The sequence below is a fragment of the Rhea americana genome, unplaced genomic scaffold (assembly GCF_003343005.1).
Source record: "Rhea americana isolate MKP2758 unplaced genomic scaffold, rheAme1 scaffold_30, whole genome shotgun sequence".
Taxonomy (NCBI): Eukaryota; Metazoa; Chordata; class Aves; order Rheiformes; family Rheidae; genus Rhea; species Rhea americana.
The window spans coordinates 2,565,840-2,583,896 of record NW_028186424.1 but is presented as its reverse complement, the minus strand read 5'-3'; the positions used below and the strand labels follow the sequence as shown (position 1 = coordinate 2,583,896).

The following is an 18,057-nucleotide window of genomic DNA, read 5'->3' as shown; positions in this document are numbered from 1 at the left end:
AGAAAAAATATCAGTAGGAGAGAAGGTCTTTGCTGATTACTCAAGATAATTATAATAACAAAATGGTGCTTTATGTTTGTGGCAGTAACCTAATACTATGTTGAATAAAATCCAAGACTCAAAGGATTATAAAATGAAATTTGAAGTGAAAATAATTTTACAGTCCACAGCAACAGAAGTGCTGAGTTGTTACTTAGTTACTGATCATAAATCACATTCAAATGATGAAGCTTCGATTACACAAAAAGTCTGACAAAGAGGTAACAGTCTTTTCTATTGCAAAGAGAGACAAAGTGCATGCAGAAAAGCCAAAGATCGGGACAAATCAACTATGCGAGACAAATAGATGCTGACTCCAATCTGATACCTTAACCCCTGAAGCAGACTGTTTTTAGCATGAAGACCTTCAAGTTATTTTAAAATCAGAGTGTTTAGGTCAAATTCCGGAATAGAAGGTAGACAGGAAAAGAAATCATCCTATCCAACTAAGAGCAGACTTTTTTTTTTTGAGAGTTAAGAACAAAAGGCTTTTTGGCTTTTTCCTCCCAGACCTCCCTAAAGGGAGGAAAGTTCAGCAAAATCCTTGAATGACTCAGTATTTTTAATTACAATACCCTGATTAAAGCAATAAAGAATGGTAGTGATTTTCTCCAAGTAGGAGTTTTATCAGTATGCTTCTCTCCAAAATTCCAGGAGAACAAAGGGAGAAGAGCAGGCTGGAAGGAAAATCAGTTTTGTTTGAAGTCTAACAGACGACATTTGTCTCCTTTGCTTTTTCCTATGTCCTTAGAGGGCTTTTCCCTATTTCGTCCAAATGAAGTGACAGGTGGTAGACTATCTTCATAAACAACAGCAAATAAATAAAAAAAATAATAAAAGAGTAGTAGTCGGTACGAGTAGAAGACTTAGAAGCCAATCAGATGGGTTTATGCTATAGAAATAATCAAAGTTATATAAAATTTCTGAACTGTCAGTTACTGAGAAACAGCTTCATAACAAACAAATCCAGAAACCTAGAAACTCGCTTTAGAGAACTGTACAACTGAAAACTTCTTAATACATATTTTTGAATACATGAAATCCAGCACCATGTGAGATCTGTGAGGATAAAGGAAGCAGGTAATGCAAAAGATAGGACTATTTTCTACATAAACTAAATGTTTGGATGCTAATACCACAGTAAGAAATTTCTACTAAAGCTTTTCAAAGCTACTTTAGAGAAGGAATTTTACATATCACTCTGCTCCAGTCACATCTGTTAAAAGTGATGCAGGCAGCTCTATTAAAAATGCAAGAGCGCTTCAGATATTTATTTTGATCAACATTCAAAAAGGCATTTATTTAGTAGTAATTACAATTTTTTCTAGCCTAATAATGTGACCAACAAAACAAATCAAGAGAAATCAGTATATATTACTATCATTTCAGCAACTCTTCTATTGCTTTTACCTTTTGGATTATCTACTTTGCCTTACAGCAAATCAGTATCTGATTATAAGCTGTAAAACTGACACAAAAAAAGAACAGCGTACACAGTAGATCAGTTTTATAAATCATGAGAACTTAGAGTGGTGAGACAAAGTGAGAAAATTCTATCTGAAATACTAGGCACAAAGTTTTTCTTGTGATGAGAATCACAACTCTAATTTCAGAATATGTTCATACTCCTTCATATATCACTTCTATTCTTTGTAAGTATTCATTAATTTCGAAACCATCCTCGCAGGAACAGTATTTACACTCTGAATGCATGAGCAGTGCTCTTTTTCCAAGCTCAATAGCAGAGATGACTGATTCTGCTTCTAGCAATGCTGCCAGAGCTGTGGTACTCCCCCTCAGCATTCACCACTGATGAGTTTTCAAGGACTGCAACGAGGAATTACATACTGGTTTTCCATCAGGAATACTGATAGGATCCCTAATACCCTACTGTTTAAGCAACACAAGTAATCATTGCTGATATTATCTATTCCTCTGCTTTATTTGTCCCATTTGAACTGTTGAAAAAAAGTTATTTTCCTAGTGCTATAAGGTAAGTATAAGAAAAATAAAGAGAATGCTAGGCATTTTAATTTTAAAAATATTTTCTTAATTATAAATTAAATTATAATATGTATATTATATAATAATTACATACATATATGTATTTATATAAATGTGTAAGTAAAAATAAAACTAAGTTGTAACAATTAAAAATAAATTAAAACACATTTCAGGAGATGACTTATTTTGCAATGACAAACAAGTAGTTCACTGACCGTGCCAACAAGGCATTTCAGAGAATCCAGAGAGAATCAGGTACCCAGCTCCCACTGGTCTGCTCATCTCATCCCCCCACCCCCCTTAATTCCCACCCTCCTTTAAAACACAGATGCTACAGTAAGAGATGGAAAACTTGGTTCTTCCTGCAACAGTCTATTTTTAGCAACTAAACAGTTTGGGACAAAAAGTGCCTTCAAATCACTTTTTAAGTGACTATTAAGCTGTTTAAACCTTTGAACTACGCAATAAATATTCTTGTAACTTCTCTGAGCATCATAAAACACTCAGCAGCTGAACAATTTTGTTCATCTGTGTGTTCAAGAAGATTTGTGTGTTTGGTGTTGGGATCGTTTTTTTTTTTTTTTAATGTGATGCTTTAAAATAAATTCTGACTTATTTTCCAGGCTACTGAGCCCATGAAATTTTTTAAACTTTAAGTACACCAATCTACAATATGTAAATTACAGTTTTCTTGCATACTTACAAGGCCATGGTCCACACGGAAAAATGCCAGCTGGCAGGGTTTATTTAAAAGGTTGGAAAAAGCGATGAAGGCATCTGCAGTATCCAAGTTCAAGATCAATACTGCTGCTATGAATGACATGCCTTGCACCTGAAGAAAGAAGTGGTGTTACCTTTCAGCAAGAACTGTACTCCTCCAAGAGCACCACCTCATTTTGTCTCTGTAATAACTAGTGTTTAAACTACTCACTGGTGCTGCCAAATTTTGTGAATCTTTCAGAAAGGTATGATTTTTTTAAACCACACAACCTTTCGACACTGAATGTTCAGAACATGGAGGCTAACAATCCGCATGTTAACTCCTTTCAAAGGCTTACATTAGAACTCCTAGGAAAGGCCAGGATGACAGCATTTTCCAATATTCAGAATAGAGCTTTCTTTWAAAAAAAAACTATATAAATAAGTAGTTACTTGTAAACAAGTAAACTCCTTCCTAAAGATGGCTCATGCACCCTTGTTTGTGGAAAGCTGAACCAGGGCACTAAAGACAAGGCCTGTTCCCTCCTCTTCCAATCACTTACCTGGCAGTTATAAACAACTGCAATGACTCATACGACAAGCCGTAACTGTTTAAGATAATGAAGCTCATGCTTCACTTACCATAAGCCCAATGTATTGATACATCTTTTTCCACACAGCAGGCCATGGATTTGACACTGAATCTTGGCAAGACCAAGCATGTTCAAAGCATGTAGGGCTGCCATCCCCTAGTCACGCAGACTAAGCTGTGACAGTTCTTCCCATGGCCTGAAGAACACACACTGCCATAACACAAGGGTCTCCATGCCACAGTCGAGCACACCATCTGATCTGCCATTTCCCTGCTTTCTTGGCAGTCACATTCAGAAGTTCTTGCCAAGCATCAAACATCACTTCAGAATAGTGAGCAGTATTTTTAGTATTAAATAGTATTTTTCTAGTAACTGCTCCAAAACAAAAAACAAGGTCCTCTATACATGCCTGCACCAGTAGAAAGACTAAAAGCATCCAGAACCCACTCAGTCCTTTCACATTACTACTTTGAGGGACCTTGCATAGCCTTAATGGACATTATTTTACAGTTCCAAAGTTCAGACTGCTAAGGCACAGACATGCTTATCAAGAGGAAGAAGATACTCAATTTAATAGTACAGTTTCAGTAAGACTACCATCAAGAACAGTGCATGCTTCATCAATTTAATAACATTTTCTCTTCAATTCCAATTTTCAGGCAGAACAAATGTATGCTTTAGAGTTGTCCAAAATCTTAACCTGTTAAAAAGCTTAAATCTAGCAATAGAATACATAATTGGATACACCTCTGAAGCATGTACTGGGATAGAAGAAACCCACCTAAAAACCCGCAAGTATTCACTAAATCATTTTATACTGGTCTACAAAGGACAGATTAACATAATCTTCCACCCTCCTCTTTCTCCCCTCCCACTCTCAGAAAAAAACTCTTGACTTACATAGCCTACATCAGGTCTGTAACAAGTATAGGCTCCTAAAATACTGTGCAGCATGTCATGATAAGGACCACCCTACAATTGAACAAAAAACAAGACAATGTATTTGAGCATAACACACAAAACCCCCTTCAGAAGTAACAGATATGGTCTGCAGCGTTAACAAATCATGTTATTTCCCTATACAGCTTTGAACACCTCCAATTCTTAAAAATAGCTTAAAAGGCATGAAAAAAACCAAATTCAGTCATGAAGAAAATAGTTTAAAAATGTCAAGACATACATACACACACGTCAAATGTATCTACACAGCTAAAAAGAATTCACACTGTTGACTGTTAAAAGATGTCTTATCTTACAGTGAGTACTACAACTGGTTGAGAACTTCCAAAGGGAAAAGGTTTTCACCTAGAAACGCTGATTCATCACAATCTAAACTTTTTACAGGCATGCCAAACTCTATGTGTAGGAGGACAAAATGTTGGATTAAAACAAGTAAAATGAGAATGTTATTAAAGCATAACAAAGATATACAAGTTAAGTTGGTCTTGCACGGAACCAAAAAGAGGTCAGCAGTGCTTACTTGGGCCGCATTCTCTTTCACTTACAGCATACTTGCTGCTCACCAACACTGATTCATTGACTTCGAATCACTGCCCTGTATCGCTTCCTCAGACAAAAACCAGCAAGAACTAGGCTAGATGGATCAGCTCGTGCTGATCTGCCAAAAGACTGTCTTCTGCCTCTACCACATGTCTAGTACCTTGGGGTCTCTATTTTCTAGCTGATTTACAATTTTCCAGAAATTTTAGGAACTTTCTGAAGACATCTACTTCCTTCAGATTTGAACTTAACAGGCTGTTTCAACCAAGAGACAGACGAGATAAAGTAAACCTAATTTCGCTAAGAATTTAAGACAAAGTTAACATTGCTCACCTGCTGGAAAATACAGAGATTAGGGAACGTTCTTGAGATATCCAGTTTTATCAACTCTAAACTTGCTTCTCTGTCAGCTGCAGAAAACCCAGCATCTACAAAAGTCAAAGTTACTACATTTACTAAAAGGATCAAACACGAATTAAAAAGGGGGAGGGGGAGGGACAGAAAATGAAATGAGYGTTAGCTTTTGCACAGTTCACTTATTTCCAAGCAAATGCTAGGGAGTGCACGTACGTACAATTCCCTGAATTCAGCACACAGGGTAAGAAGCAACTGTGTTCTTGCCCACAGCAGTCCTGCAGTGCACACTGCCCCTCCATAGATTATGCAGTGAGAGGGAAAGAGTGACAAGAGTTGTCATTAGCAGATGCTTATATCAATCACATAAGGATACACACTCTAGAAAAGAAAGTAAAAGGGGAATGTAAAAACATATCAGAAGTTGCATCTCATTTAAGATGCAGAGAATCTTAAGAGAACAAAGTACTGGTTTTCCAATCAAAACCATTTTTCTTTGTTGATAAATGCGAGTATATATGTTCCCCCTTTTCTGCAAAGCATAATTACTTACCAAAGGCAAATGCAAGCATCTATATGTAGTGTTATATCTGAGACAACTCTTCCCATCAAATAAAAAATAATGAACTGCTTTGTCTGCAACAATAAACTGCTGCTGAGACACACTACAGAGATAGATTCAAAGCAGCACTGAAGCATAATTAACTGCTAAGATTTGAGAGTTTTAATTCCAGAACAACAGATAGAGCAAAATATCTTAGTGTTACAACTCAAACTATAATCCCCCAAACTATACTAATTTTCCTATAAATTAGCATCAAATTTATAAACTATCTGTGTACAGTTCTTAAGAAAAATTAAGAAGTGTGGTGTAAAATAGATTGTAGTTTCATCACAAAATAAGAGGACAATTATTTCCTGCTTCCCAGGATTTTTTTTTTTTTTTTTTTAACTGAACTGATCTTTACATTTTGAGGGACAACTTTCCAAATTCTCTGATTTTGTAACACAGCATAATTCATTCATTAGAAGCATACCTTCACACTCTATTTCAGTCCCTCCCGTGCTAAGTGATCGCCATTTCTCTTTGGCACGAGCCAGGCAAATATCATAGAGTTCTGGAAGAAGAAAAGAAAAACAGAGAAAGTCCATAATTTGCATATGCACAAGCCCATTGTCAGTTACTATCTACGTACCACACCAGCAATGCTGCTCCAATCATTACAAACAACTGGATCTTAGAGATACCAGTTGAACTTTAAGTAGGTTATGGTTCTGAAAAACCTGCTGCACTGAACTCTAACTTAAGATGGGATGAAAAGGAAAGGCAATCTAGGCACAAGTTAACACAGCACAATCAAGTATTTATTTTTCTTACATAACACTTGCATTCAAAAATATTTTCTGAATGGAGAACTGGGTAAGTCTATCAAACTGCATGGAAGCACTACACCTAAAGTAACTAAAATAAGCACAGAAAAGCAGCACAATACAGCAGGAGTACAGGAAATCTATTCAATTTCCACTTTGAAATTAGTTACACATCACAGTACTCTTTCAGAGTTGTATTTTTCTGCAGTCTGAAGTAGTACACTATTTCTATTTTCACTAGCATACATACAAGCAAAAGGACAAGTTTTCCCATGAGTCTTTTAGTCTCTCACAAAACAAACACCTCGCTTAAAATAAAGGAAAATAACATGTACATACCCATAAGCATTAAAAAATTAACAGTAATTCTAAGCAAAAACAAAAACAAAAAAACTTATATCGTCTTATTTAAATTATTAATTCTGACAATCTCCATTTAACATCAAAAGCAAGACACAAAGATACAGAATCATTAACAATATAAAGCACCAGTCCTAGAACATCTACAAGATTAAAAGATATTTAATATTTTTGAACACAAAAACACTACAAAGAAAAYGTAACCAGATACCATCTCTTCCCACTCACATCTCAGGTTCTGAGATCCCATAACAAATACAAGACTCTCCCCTTATTACTACTTTTTGTAACATGCTATAACCAAAATGAAAGTCCTCTCACCATGGGTGATGTTTAACTCATTGCCAATCGCCAAGCTCCAGACTTTGCCTCTCACACTTGGGGGAATGCCTTGCCACCATAACTCTCGAACTTTCCGGGAACACCACCTGTTTAAATAAGAGACGCTCTTCTAAGAAATATTTTATTGCCAACTGAATTGCCAACCTTCCTTCCTACAGAGCTGAAGGGATTCAGACCCAAATGCAGTCAAGAGGTCACAGAAGGCTTGCACATATCCATTCTTTAGTACTATTTTGCTTTTAACTGTAGAGCAAAGTTGCCTTCTTTGCACAGTTAATGACTTGAACGGGAGCACTGCAGTCAGAGCAACCATAAGCTGCCACCACACACCATCAGAAGGAATCGTGGGGGACAGAAATAAACGAGTGAAAGAGATCCATGTCTACACCACTGCATAAGCTAACAGCTGGACAGACTCAATACTCCAAATAAAATACTGGCACAAGTTAGAAAAGTCTATTCTCTCCTCTCACTCAACACCCTTCTGTGCAAATGAGACATGCAGTTTCCTGTTCAGCTTTGCAGTTCTACCTCTCAAGCAAAATGCATGAAGCTGCAAGATTAGTACAGTTTTCAGTGGGAGTATGAAAGCTACTAACACAATACAGATCCTGAAATAGCTTAGGTTGATGTTTATCAATCTGAGGGCTCCAAAGGAAGGAGTAAGATAGCACCTGACCACCAATGAAAGCTTGTGGCAGTGACAAAAAAAGGCAGTAATCTGTGTATCTAAAAGCAGATTCTGAACCAAAAATGTAATATTGAATATAGTGGAGAACTTCTGAATTTATAGACTTACAAAGGAAAAAGCACACTTATTTTTATAACAGATGTAACAGATGCATCTTCAAATACTAAAACCAGACATGTAGAACTACAAATTACTTTTTATAAAAAAAAAAAACTTTCAATTTTCCAGATATGCATTTTCCAACAAATTCTGTCCACATTTTTAACATATATCCTCAGGAAAACTGAATTTCATCATTAAGAAAAATGCAGTTTCGAGTGCTGACAAGCTTTTTAGTGGTGGTTTTATTTGCTTTGGATTTAGGGTGACTTTTTTGTTTTCTTTAAGATGACTAGCAATGTCCATGAAAAACTGGACAGTGAAGGTATCTTACTAATCACCTGTGCTATATCTTCACAGGAAGTCTTTTAGAATTCAAGATTTTTTTTTAAGAAAAACCTCTCCTTCTCTACTTTTATTTTCCATCATTTGATTATCCCAGCAGGTAACATATCACTCTATAATTAAAGAGGCTTAAAAATAGCAGGCATGTACCTCAAGCTACATCTGATATTATATTATCAACAGCTCAAATAGTCAAAAAAGTTGATTTTGGATAAACATATGGTATTTGAGCACTACGCTTTCTGTTTTTAAGTTTTCTACCACAGACCACTTTTTGATGTTTAATACTGTCCAAGTATCCTGAACTCCCATTAAAGACAAACAAAAAGAAATAAAACTGCATCACTTTGAGCAGTATAAGCTTCCTTCTTTCTGCAAGGAGGCTATTTCCTTTATCTCGTCTAAAGTTGATTTTCAACTGCAAGTTTCTCCTTAAAATAACACTTCATAACTTTGTAATTTTTCTGTAGGTTATAGACTCTGCATTTTCAATTAAAACACAGTATAACATACTGTCTTACATAGTTTCCCAGTTGGGCAAGATTTCATTGTTCCAAGTTAAAACAGCATTGCCAATATTGTCTTCCACTTTGCAGCGTTCTTCCAGTTGTTTCTTTCTCTTCTGGGCTTCTTTAAGCTCTGCAGAAAAATAATTTCCTTTAAGTTGATAAAGCCAGAAATCAAGTGCTTCAGAGCAAGCTATTTATGACTACATAGCCATATAACCACAGGAAGTTCCGCCTGACCGTGAGGGGGAATTTCTTCCCTGGGAGAGTGACGGAGCATTGGAACAGGTTGYCCAGAGAGGTGGTGGAGTCTCCTTCTCTGGAGATCTTCAAGGCCTGCCTGGATGYAACCCTGTCTACCATGCTCTAGGTGACCCTGCTTGAGCAGGGAGGCTGGACTAGGTGATCTCCTGAGGTCCCTTCCAACCTTACTGATTCTATGATAAAAATCACATTATACATACCTACATTTACAGTGGCCTGTCCAAATGCTAAAACTTCTCCAGGCATTTAAATAATATACAACAAGCTCAGCACTGATGCCAAATGCGAACAAAGTGGAACTATGCATTATGCTCATTTTGGATGGGACAGGACAAAAGAGGAGTTAATAATATGTGGCTCCTTTTACCCTTTGAATCTAACCATAGTAGTAACTTTTAATTATTGTCTATCTGAAAGCCAATACAGAACAAATCAGTGACCTAGTAGAGCAGGTGACAGTACTCCCCAGTAATTCCCCAGGCCTTTTTCAAGAGGATCTTAAAAATACAGGCTAAAACAACACAAATTTTGCTTCCTGTTTTTACATATGTCTTTGTAAATTATCATTTATGCATATTGTCAAGAAAATCACAAGAATCGTGGTTTTGATGCTAAACTTAGCATATTGTTAATATAAACATGCCAAACATCAAGAAAACATATACTGGAAACTTTCATTTCACTAAAAAAAGTTATATACCTTTTCATAATATATTTAGTTTAAATATGATTTATGTTTTTGCATTACGTTTCTGTACGTCCTCTCACATCCTCAACTACTATTTTTTCCACAGGTAAATTTTTTAAACATGTTACTACACAATTTAACAAACATAGGCAGACACTCCTTACAGCAGCACAGAGAAAGTGAAGTACAATCACACACTCTACGACACAGAAAGACAACAACGTGGTAGAGAAAATGGCTGGAAAGACAGCAGAACCATGAACGAGGTCTTTGGAACAAACACGTACAACCTGATGGTTCCACTTTAAAGCCCTACAGAAGCTATGCCTGAGCAGAATCATACCAGCTGCCTCCTAGCATTTGTCAGCTTTGACACCAGCTCTTTGTGAACCTGCCTAAACATATGCTTTGCATTTTTCTCTAAACAAAAGAAAGGTTTACACTCGCTGCTTTCCTGCCCTCTGCACAATACATCACTCTGCAAAATAGTTCATCTGGAGTGGCTTTAGGGGAAATGGATTTGTCAGMGTATTTATCTGGAGAGAATGACATATTCCAATACAGTGAAGTCAGAACAAGACCTTGGCCCACTGCCTAAACCTGAGCATCATTCCATTTCTCTCAAACTATCTACCCTACAAGGCAAGGGGAGAACAGAGAATCTCCTTTGAACTACTGCCTGTTACATGGGTGTACTGAGAGGGGAATCACATGAAGGGGGACAATAAACTTCACCAGTAGGAATATCATGTTCAAAACCACAATATGATACTTTTATTAAAACATTAACTACAGAAAGAAAGCAAATCCTCTGTTCATATCACCTTTTCACCATCTTATATGGCTCAGGGGTCTGGCCAGCTGGAAAAACATTTATTTCCGGAATCTCTCACTGGACACAGAACTTTCATGAGTCCAAATTTCCTCTTACTACAACGCCTGTTTTCATTAGAAAATCCAGATGGTCAAAAACATCTGCAGAAGGAATCCACTACTTACTGCCAGCTCCACCTGATGTGCATAGTAGTGTTACTGAAACAGTTCTRTGAACAATGTCAGACAATAAATCACTAGCAAAGTCTTGGGAAAGCTGTAAATTGTAAGGGGAAGACAGATCATCATATGAGTGTAATTACATACATTTTCCTCCCTGGAATTACAGCCTCAGGAGGTCATGCCTGAACTAAAACTATCAAATATCCTGCAGTTATCAAAAAAAAGTCTTAACTAATTGGACTCACATCTACTTCAATACACCAACAAGCTTCTAAACCCACAGACACATACCACTTAATTATTTTGAGAACCATTAATATATAAGTAAATAAATAAAATATAGGGACTTTTTTTTTTTTTCCTTTTTTTTTTTTTAATRGAACTACCTTTGTCCTCCTCTCCTTCCTGGATTGACCCTGTGAAGGGCAGTACAAGCCTCTCATGTAACAGGGCAAAAAATTTACAAGCACATTAGAGGCTTAGAAATACCCCGTAACTTGACTTTCCTCTGAAAACAAGAAATTCCATCACCTCTTTTTTTCGCTTGAACCACCATTTCTTCGTACTGCTGTCTATGTTTCTGAGCTTCTTCTGCTGGTTTTGCAGGGAGGTTCCTTGAATCAAAAGAAAAAAAAATTGTATTTAAAGTTTGGCGTATTTGTGTAAAGAAAATTCTAGACACTTCTAAAAGAAAAACATAATATTGCTTCTTGTCAAAATGTTTGATCAAAGCATGGTGCAACAGATTCTTGGAAAGATTTTTTTTGCCAGTGTCAGCAGACAAGAAGGAAAAAACACTGACCAGCTATGCCTACTTTTATACACAGAATATGCTGAGTAATTTCCTTTTGTTTGGTAATTTCAGCATTTTTATTTTAATGAAACCAATTGAACCCACATACTAATCTTTATAAATAAACTGAATACAGTGGTACATACCAAGCTGGTAGTTTTGATTTAGACTACCTTCTACAGCTAAGAATACAAGAGCTCTCTTGCTGTGCACCCCAAAATGAATTGTACCCACAACTGTCTTTACTCAGGCAGTAATGACTCACTACACCAGCTTCCTTTTCCTTCCTGCACTTCAAGACTCTGTTCCCAATTTAGAGGGCTTAACTCCTTCCCCTCACTTCTACAGCAACAAGCAGCTCTGCAGTCATCTTCTGTATTCTCCATTTACCAAGCCAAATACAACCCTTTTGGTTTGAGATTGGGGATTAAAGCCTGGACCAGCCACACCTCTACCATACAAATAAACATGCTCATACATCAGACCACAGCAAGTCTGTTATTAACATAACCACTACACATCTCACACAACTGTAGGATTACCAAAATGGAAAGCAACTAAGAGTTGTCTTTTTTGTTGTGTTGTACTTCTAAAACACCTTAGATCTTTGCAAGTGAAGCTTTGTATCTTTTTTTTTATTATTATTAACCACATTCCTATAAGGCCTCACACGAGGCAGCTCCTAGTTGTCAGCACAGTCATCATTAACAGTAGGTATGCTTTACTATTTACATAATCATATTATCTGCAAAGCACTGATAGCCCTATGATATGTCTATGAATATTTTTAAAAATCAAGGCTGTTACAAGAATGAGGAGAATGGATTTTCATATTAATGTCATCTTTAACCACAGAGAATAATCTACTCTTCCATTTTTTATTTAAGTTAACTAGATTCTTCTTTTTGTAAAACCAGGATCGTCAGAAATGGCATAAACTGTGGAAAGTTTAGAATGGAAAAACTAGATGAAACATTCTCTTAAGTTCCACTACTTAAATGATTTGTCCTATCTCTTAATGATATCATCATATACTTGAGATGACATTTAGTATCTATTAAGATTTAACTGACACCTTTTCCAGCTAAAGCTAAAAAAAACTACAGAACTTTTTTCTAGAAAAAGTTTTACATAAGCCCAGCAAGTGAGTGCAAACATAAAGAGCAGTCATTTTGAAAACATCTCTCTAGATTTTTACAAAGTCTTAAGTCTTTCTGATAATGGAAGTCATTTCTTAAATCATGAGAAAAAAAACCCTGTAAACTCAAAGTAAATAATATATTTTTAAAATCTTTTAGAGACATTCATTTGATGACAGCACTGTTCTTCAGAACAGTTTCCTCCATTAGACAAAATAATAATTCAATTGTCTAGAATATTAAAAATATCCAGTTTTTGCTAGGAGTTCTTTAGTCTGTCAATACTAGGGAAAAAAACTGAATGTTATCCTGTGGTRTATCACCAATTCAATCTAAGTGCTCTATTTTTCAGAGTATCTTACAATAAAAGATTACTTTTAACGGATAGGTTTGAAATACAACAGATAAGCGAACATACATTGTTTCTAGTTGTACACAAATAACTGCTATTGCAAGTAGTTATAGTTTGGTGCTCCATATATTCTGGGAAATCTTGTCACTTAAAAAAAAAAAAAAAAAAGTCAACGAAAAAGCATCTTAAGTGACCCTGCAACTAAATCAACTTGATATGAGTATTCTTCATACAGCTTCACTAGTGAAAACACACACCTACATTATGCCAGCTTCTTGTACCAGCACACAGCTATATTAAAACAGTGTTTTCTGTCCATGCCTGTAAAACTGGGTACCAATCATAAATTGCTTAAGCATGACCGAATTTGTGAAGTTCGGGAGTAAACCATGGTAAAGCTGCCAGTGAATCTCTCTGGGGTTAGCCTGTACATGCAAGAATCTGCCCGCAGTGACAGAGGAATGAAACAACTAATCAAGTGCTTTACAACTTTGACAAGGTGATACTGAACCCACTACAGATCAATCATTACAGTGTTTCACTATTTATGGCAGTTTGGACTTTCTCTGTGTAAGCAGGACACAGTATCCTTGCTTCTCAATCTCTTAGGCATATGCCAGCTTCATTTTTATACCTGCATTCTCTCAGGTGACAAAAATCACTTGCTCATACTTACAAGCTAGATTTACTCACAACCAGAGTTCTGCTCTCCTAATTATCTCCTTTTGTACATAAGCTAATTTTATAAGAAAAGCAATGGCTATCTTTTAAAATAATTTTCCTCATAATCATCTCACTTGCATATTCAGTAGTCTGAAAAAATATTTTACATTTTAAGTCATCTGTTTAATTAAGTTAGAGTGATCAAAGGCACATATTAAGAAAAGATCTGCTAGTCAAAGTTTAAAGAGACCCTTACTGGGGTACTTCCCAGAACTTACGCTGGTCTGTCCTCTAAAATAAGTGCTGTAGTGGAAAGTGGTTCAAAATCAAGATTCTTCCTCACATTCTGTTTGGGAGAAAGTGGCCTGTGAGCTCGTCCAGTTTTTTCTTCATATTCCTATTCAAGGAAAAGATAGGACAGGTTACATCAATGGAGAACATAAAGTTTAGATTGTTTTTCATATTAACCCTATTGTAGAAATAGATAAAATTATTCTGGCTGTAAGTATGCTTCTCGCAAAATATTGCTAAGAATGAGCTTTGAAACAGAAGATACTATCTGAGGTATAAAATAAGACTAATTACAGAGTTTGGGGTTTTGGTTTTTGATTTACATAGCTTTGTAACTGAAACCAAAAACTACCACAGGCCTCTCATCTTAAAATCTCATTGTAAGATTTCTCCTACTCAAGACACTCGTAGATACAATAAAATCCAATGACGGGCAAAAAAATCATGGTTAGACAGAAACCCCATGCTTCTTAAGAGGTCTTGAACTGTGACAGTCCTACATCTTAACAGAGTATAACATATTATCTTGCTTTTATAATGTAAACACACTGGAACAAGCCCAGTAAAGAGCCACTAAGACAACAAGGCACTGGAGCACACGGTGTACAAACAGATGCTGCAAGAACCTTGCTCAGCCATAAGAGCAGCCAGGTTTGGAGGGATATAGCGTAGATATAGAGAGTAGTAACAGGGTAGTAAAGCCCAAGCTTTGTCTTCTCTGAGGTGCACATGCAAAAAATAAGACAAAAATGGACAAAAATTGCCACAAGGGAAATTTTATTATCAGGTAAACAACCGCCAAAAAAAAAAAAATGGAGTAAGTTGCTTGAGACATTGTGGCATCCCCAGCCTTGAAGTGCACAGGGTTCTGAGGATCTGATTTAAGTAGGGCCTGCTCTGAGAGGGGTGTTGAACTCTCAGAGATCTTTCCATCTTGAAATACTCTATGATTAATGTTAAATTTGAGGACAAAGTATAACAGACACCATACAATTTCTGTGTATTTTCTTCCAAAACAATGTTTGTAGGAAACACTAAACACAACCTAATGGGGTAAAACAATCTATACACAACTCTGATCTACACACAGATGTGAAATACTGGACAGAGCATTTGATACTCAAAGTACCAGCTATATACAAACAAAAAGCATAGTCAAACGACCCTACATAAAATCCATGTTACAGATATTTTCATATTCCACTTTATCATGAATTTTGCCACTTCCAAAGAACACCTGTTTTTATGCATTGCTTGTTTATACCACTTCTGATATATATATATATATATATATATATAAATAAAAAAGTAAAAGCTAAGCATTATAGATGACCACTATGAAGTAATCAGTAGAGCTGAACCTCTAAAACAATCAAAATAGCCTGGATCACCTAGAAACTAAAACAAGATCCCTATCATTTACAGAAAGGTACTTCCCTTCATCTCCAACTTAAAAAAAAAAAAAAGAAAAAAAAAAAAAAAAAAAAAAAAAAAAAAAAAAAAAAAAAAAAAAAAAAAAAAAAAAAAGGAAATACAGTGGGGAGGGAGGGAAAAAAAAACACACAGAGGAATGCAGAGTAACATGACAGTGCTACTTTTTTACACTATGTAGCCCAATTTGTTTCCAGTTCAAGCCAGTTTCTGGAACAGAAGCAATTACGCTAAGCTCTTTGGAGAGAGAAGAATTTTTTCCTGGTTTATTAACTGGGCACTGGCTCAGAGATCAATTCTATGATGCCTGCATCTGTGATGGGAAACACTGTCATGAATTTGGAAAGTCAAGCTCATCAACATCAGTCAACACTTATACACAATACCAGTTTGAAAACAACCAGAAGAACTGAGGGAAGCTTATTTAAACTACTGAACAGCACCTAGCTCCAACTATTGAAAGGAAAAAGCTCATACTGACAAAGCTCTTAATTTAAATAGGGGGAAAAAAATGCATCCAGAGAAAATCATGCAAAGAAATACAGTAAAAGCTAAGCTGATATTCTTACATTAGCAACTCCTTGAAAGCAGCTGACAGTGAGCAGCCTAAGAGTGTACCACTGTAATATGCTTCAGTTGCACCACGAACTGCGGGGTGTATTACCTTGTCCTTCGAGCAATGAAGTCAGTGGTTATTCCTTCTCCCAATTTCTTTTGGGACACTTCTCTAGCTATTTTTACAAATTAACACAGTCAAATATTAACCCATATTATTGCTTCCACAGACAAGGTGAACCTTGTCCCTAAATTTAATGGTTTTACTCCTTTGAGATACAACTTGTGGGAAAAGGGAAGAAAACCTCCTGATATCCACAAGGAACTACCAATACACAGAAAACACCCTAAAGCATCAAAGAACCTGATAATAAACCGCATGTAAGAACACAGTAAAACCCAAAGTTCTCCAGTCCAGCACTAAAAGCATAGCATTCTTCCATGAATTTCTTGATGAAAAGGGTCTTATTTTGATATACTTCAGAATAGGAGTAGTTAGTTACAGTGTTGGCATGTAAGGTCAGCTATTCTAACCTTTAAAAGTGCAAAAGCTCACCCTGCATTTCAGAAAGTGATCACTGATACATTTTACTCAGCATTATCCCACAGCAAAGAAGCCAGAGCAGCAAGCAAAATGGGAGTGGCACGTTTTATGAGATTAGATGTATGAGTCCTTTGTAGTAAATTCATCCATTTCAGTGGTAGCCAAAAAGAAAAAGCCAGTTRCTGACAGGCCTTATCTACAGGACTGTTTTTGAGTTAATTAAAAAAATAGGAGACAGAAGCTCTTTAAAATAACATTTTACTCCAAGACGAAGAGACTGCAGCTTTGAACAAAGCATAATATACAATACAGAAGTGAAGTAGACTGAAGCCTCCACAAACTCATGTTAAGAATATCTGCTGAGTGAACAAATAGTAGTACTTAACACACATAGGCATACTGCAATAGACTGAACCACATGATAGCTCAAGTTTTTGTTTTTTTTTTTTAAACTAGACTCACATAAAAGTGACAAATAATCACCTATTTAAATGTTATTTTGCAGTTAAGGCGTACTAACCTACTGTGGTTCCAAAACAACTTAAGATGAAATGATCATTTATGATTTAGACTATATCCTTATGACTGAGATCACTTATGCTGTTCCAGGCTTTGCCTTAACCTTTTCCACCACCAGCCACAAGAGCTGAACGAGGACTTGAAGACATTCTGAGAGAGGGGGCTGTAGATTGAACTCCAGGTGGAACTGGAAAGCTTTGCACTAGGGACACAAAATAGCTCAAATTTGGGTGCTCCTTCAATCACTCCCTGCAGTTCTTCAAGGATGATAAGCTAACTTGCAAGGGGATCCTAGACTATCTCTAAGGAGAAACACAGATAACCCTCCAGAACACAGGGCGAGTGCCAAAAGAGCAGTTACAGTAACCCGGAGAGGGCTCGGTGAGGTCTCACACACACCGAGCCCTCCTGGGGACCAGTAGTACAACACAACTGAGTCAGCAATACACAAACTGTTATATCAAGGTCATCTGCGTCTTGTTCCATTTGTTTAAAGGTAACCACCCCCAAATGAGGCTGAACATAAAATATTAATGCCAGATGATGTGGCAACGACAAAAAAATAAGATTGCTCAACATCTTTTTCCACCACCAGCAGCCTTTTAAGCATGCATCAGAGCTGAAATTATTCATAGTAAACACACGCTTAAGCTCTTAGCATAATAGCGTTGATAGCAAATAAAGGCAGCAGCTGGGCTCAGCTCAGAAGCGCAAGCCGTTCCGTTCCACCCGCGCCAGCATTTCGCCGCCGCGCTCCGCACAAAGGGACGCGCTCTTCCCGCGAAGTTGGTTCTCCATCTTACTCCAGCGGCAGCTCCGCCGGCGGCAGAGGCTGCGTTCGTCGGCGCGGCCGCGGCGCCGCTTCCCTCGCTCCCACCGCCCCGCGCCGCAGCGGCCCCGCTCACCATGAAAGCTGCGC

General features: G+C 36.9%; 1 protein-coding gene across 1 annotated transcript in view; it reads right to left on the bottom strand.

Moving 5' to 3' along the window:
- TBC1D14 (TBC1 domain family member 14) overlaps positions 1-18,057 on the bottom strand; it is a 67,752-nt gene that overhangs the window by 15,550 nt on the left and 34,145 nt on the right. The window contains exons 4-11 of the mRNA XM_085309601.1: positions 14,077-14,195; positions 11,383-11,465; positions 8,919-9,036; positions 7,242-7,348; positions 6,227-6,307; positions 5,169-5,263; positions 4,236-4,307; positions 2,747-2,875 (exon numbers count right to left, since the gene is read on the bottom strand). Of these exons, the coding sequence (XP_085165727.1) occupies positions 2,747-2,875; positions 4,236-4,307; positions 5,169-5,263; positions 6,227-6,307; positions 7,242-7,348; positions 8,919-9,036; positions 11,383-11,465; positions 14,077-14,195 (804 nt within the window). The remainder of the gene's footprint in view (positions 1-2,746; positions 2,876-4,235; positions 4,308-5,168; positions 5,264-6,226; positions 6,308-7,241; positions 7,349-8,918; positions 9,037-11,382; positions 11,466-14,076; positions 14,196-18,057) is intronic.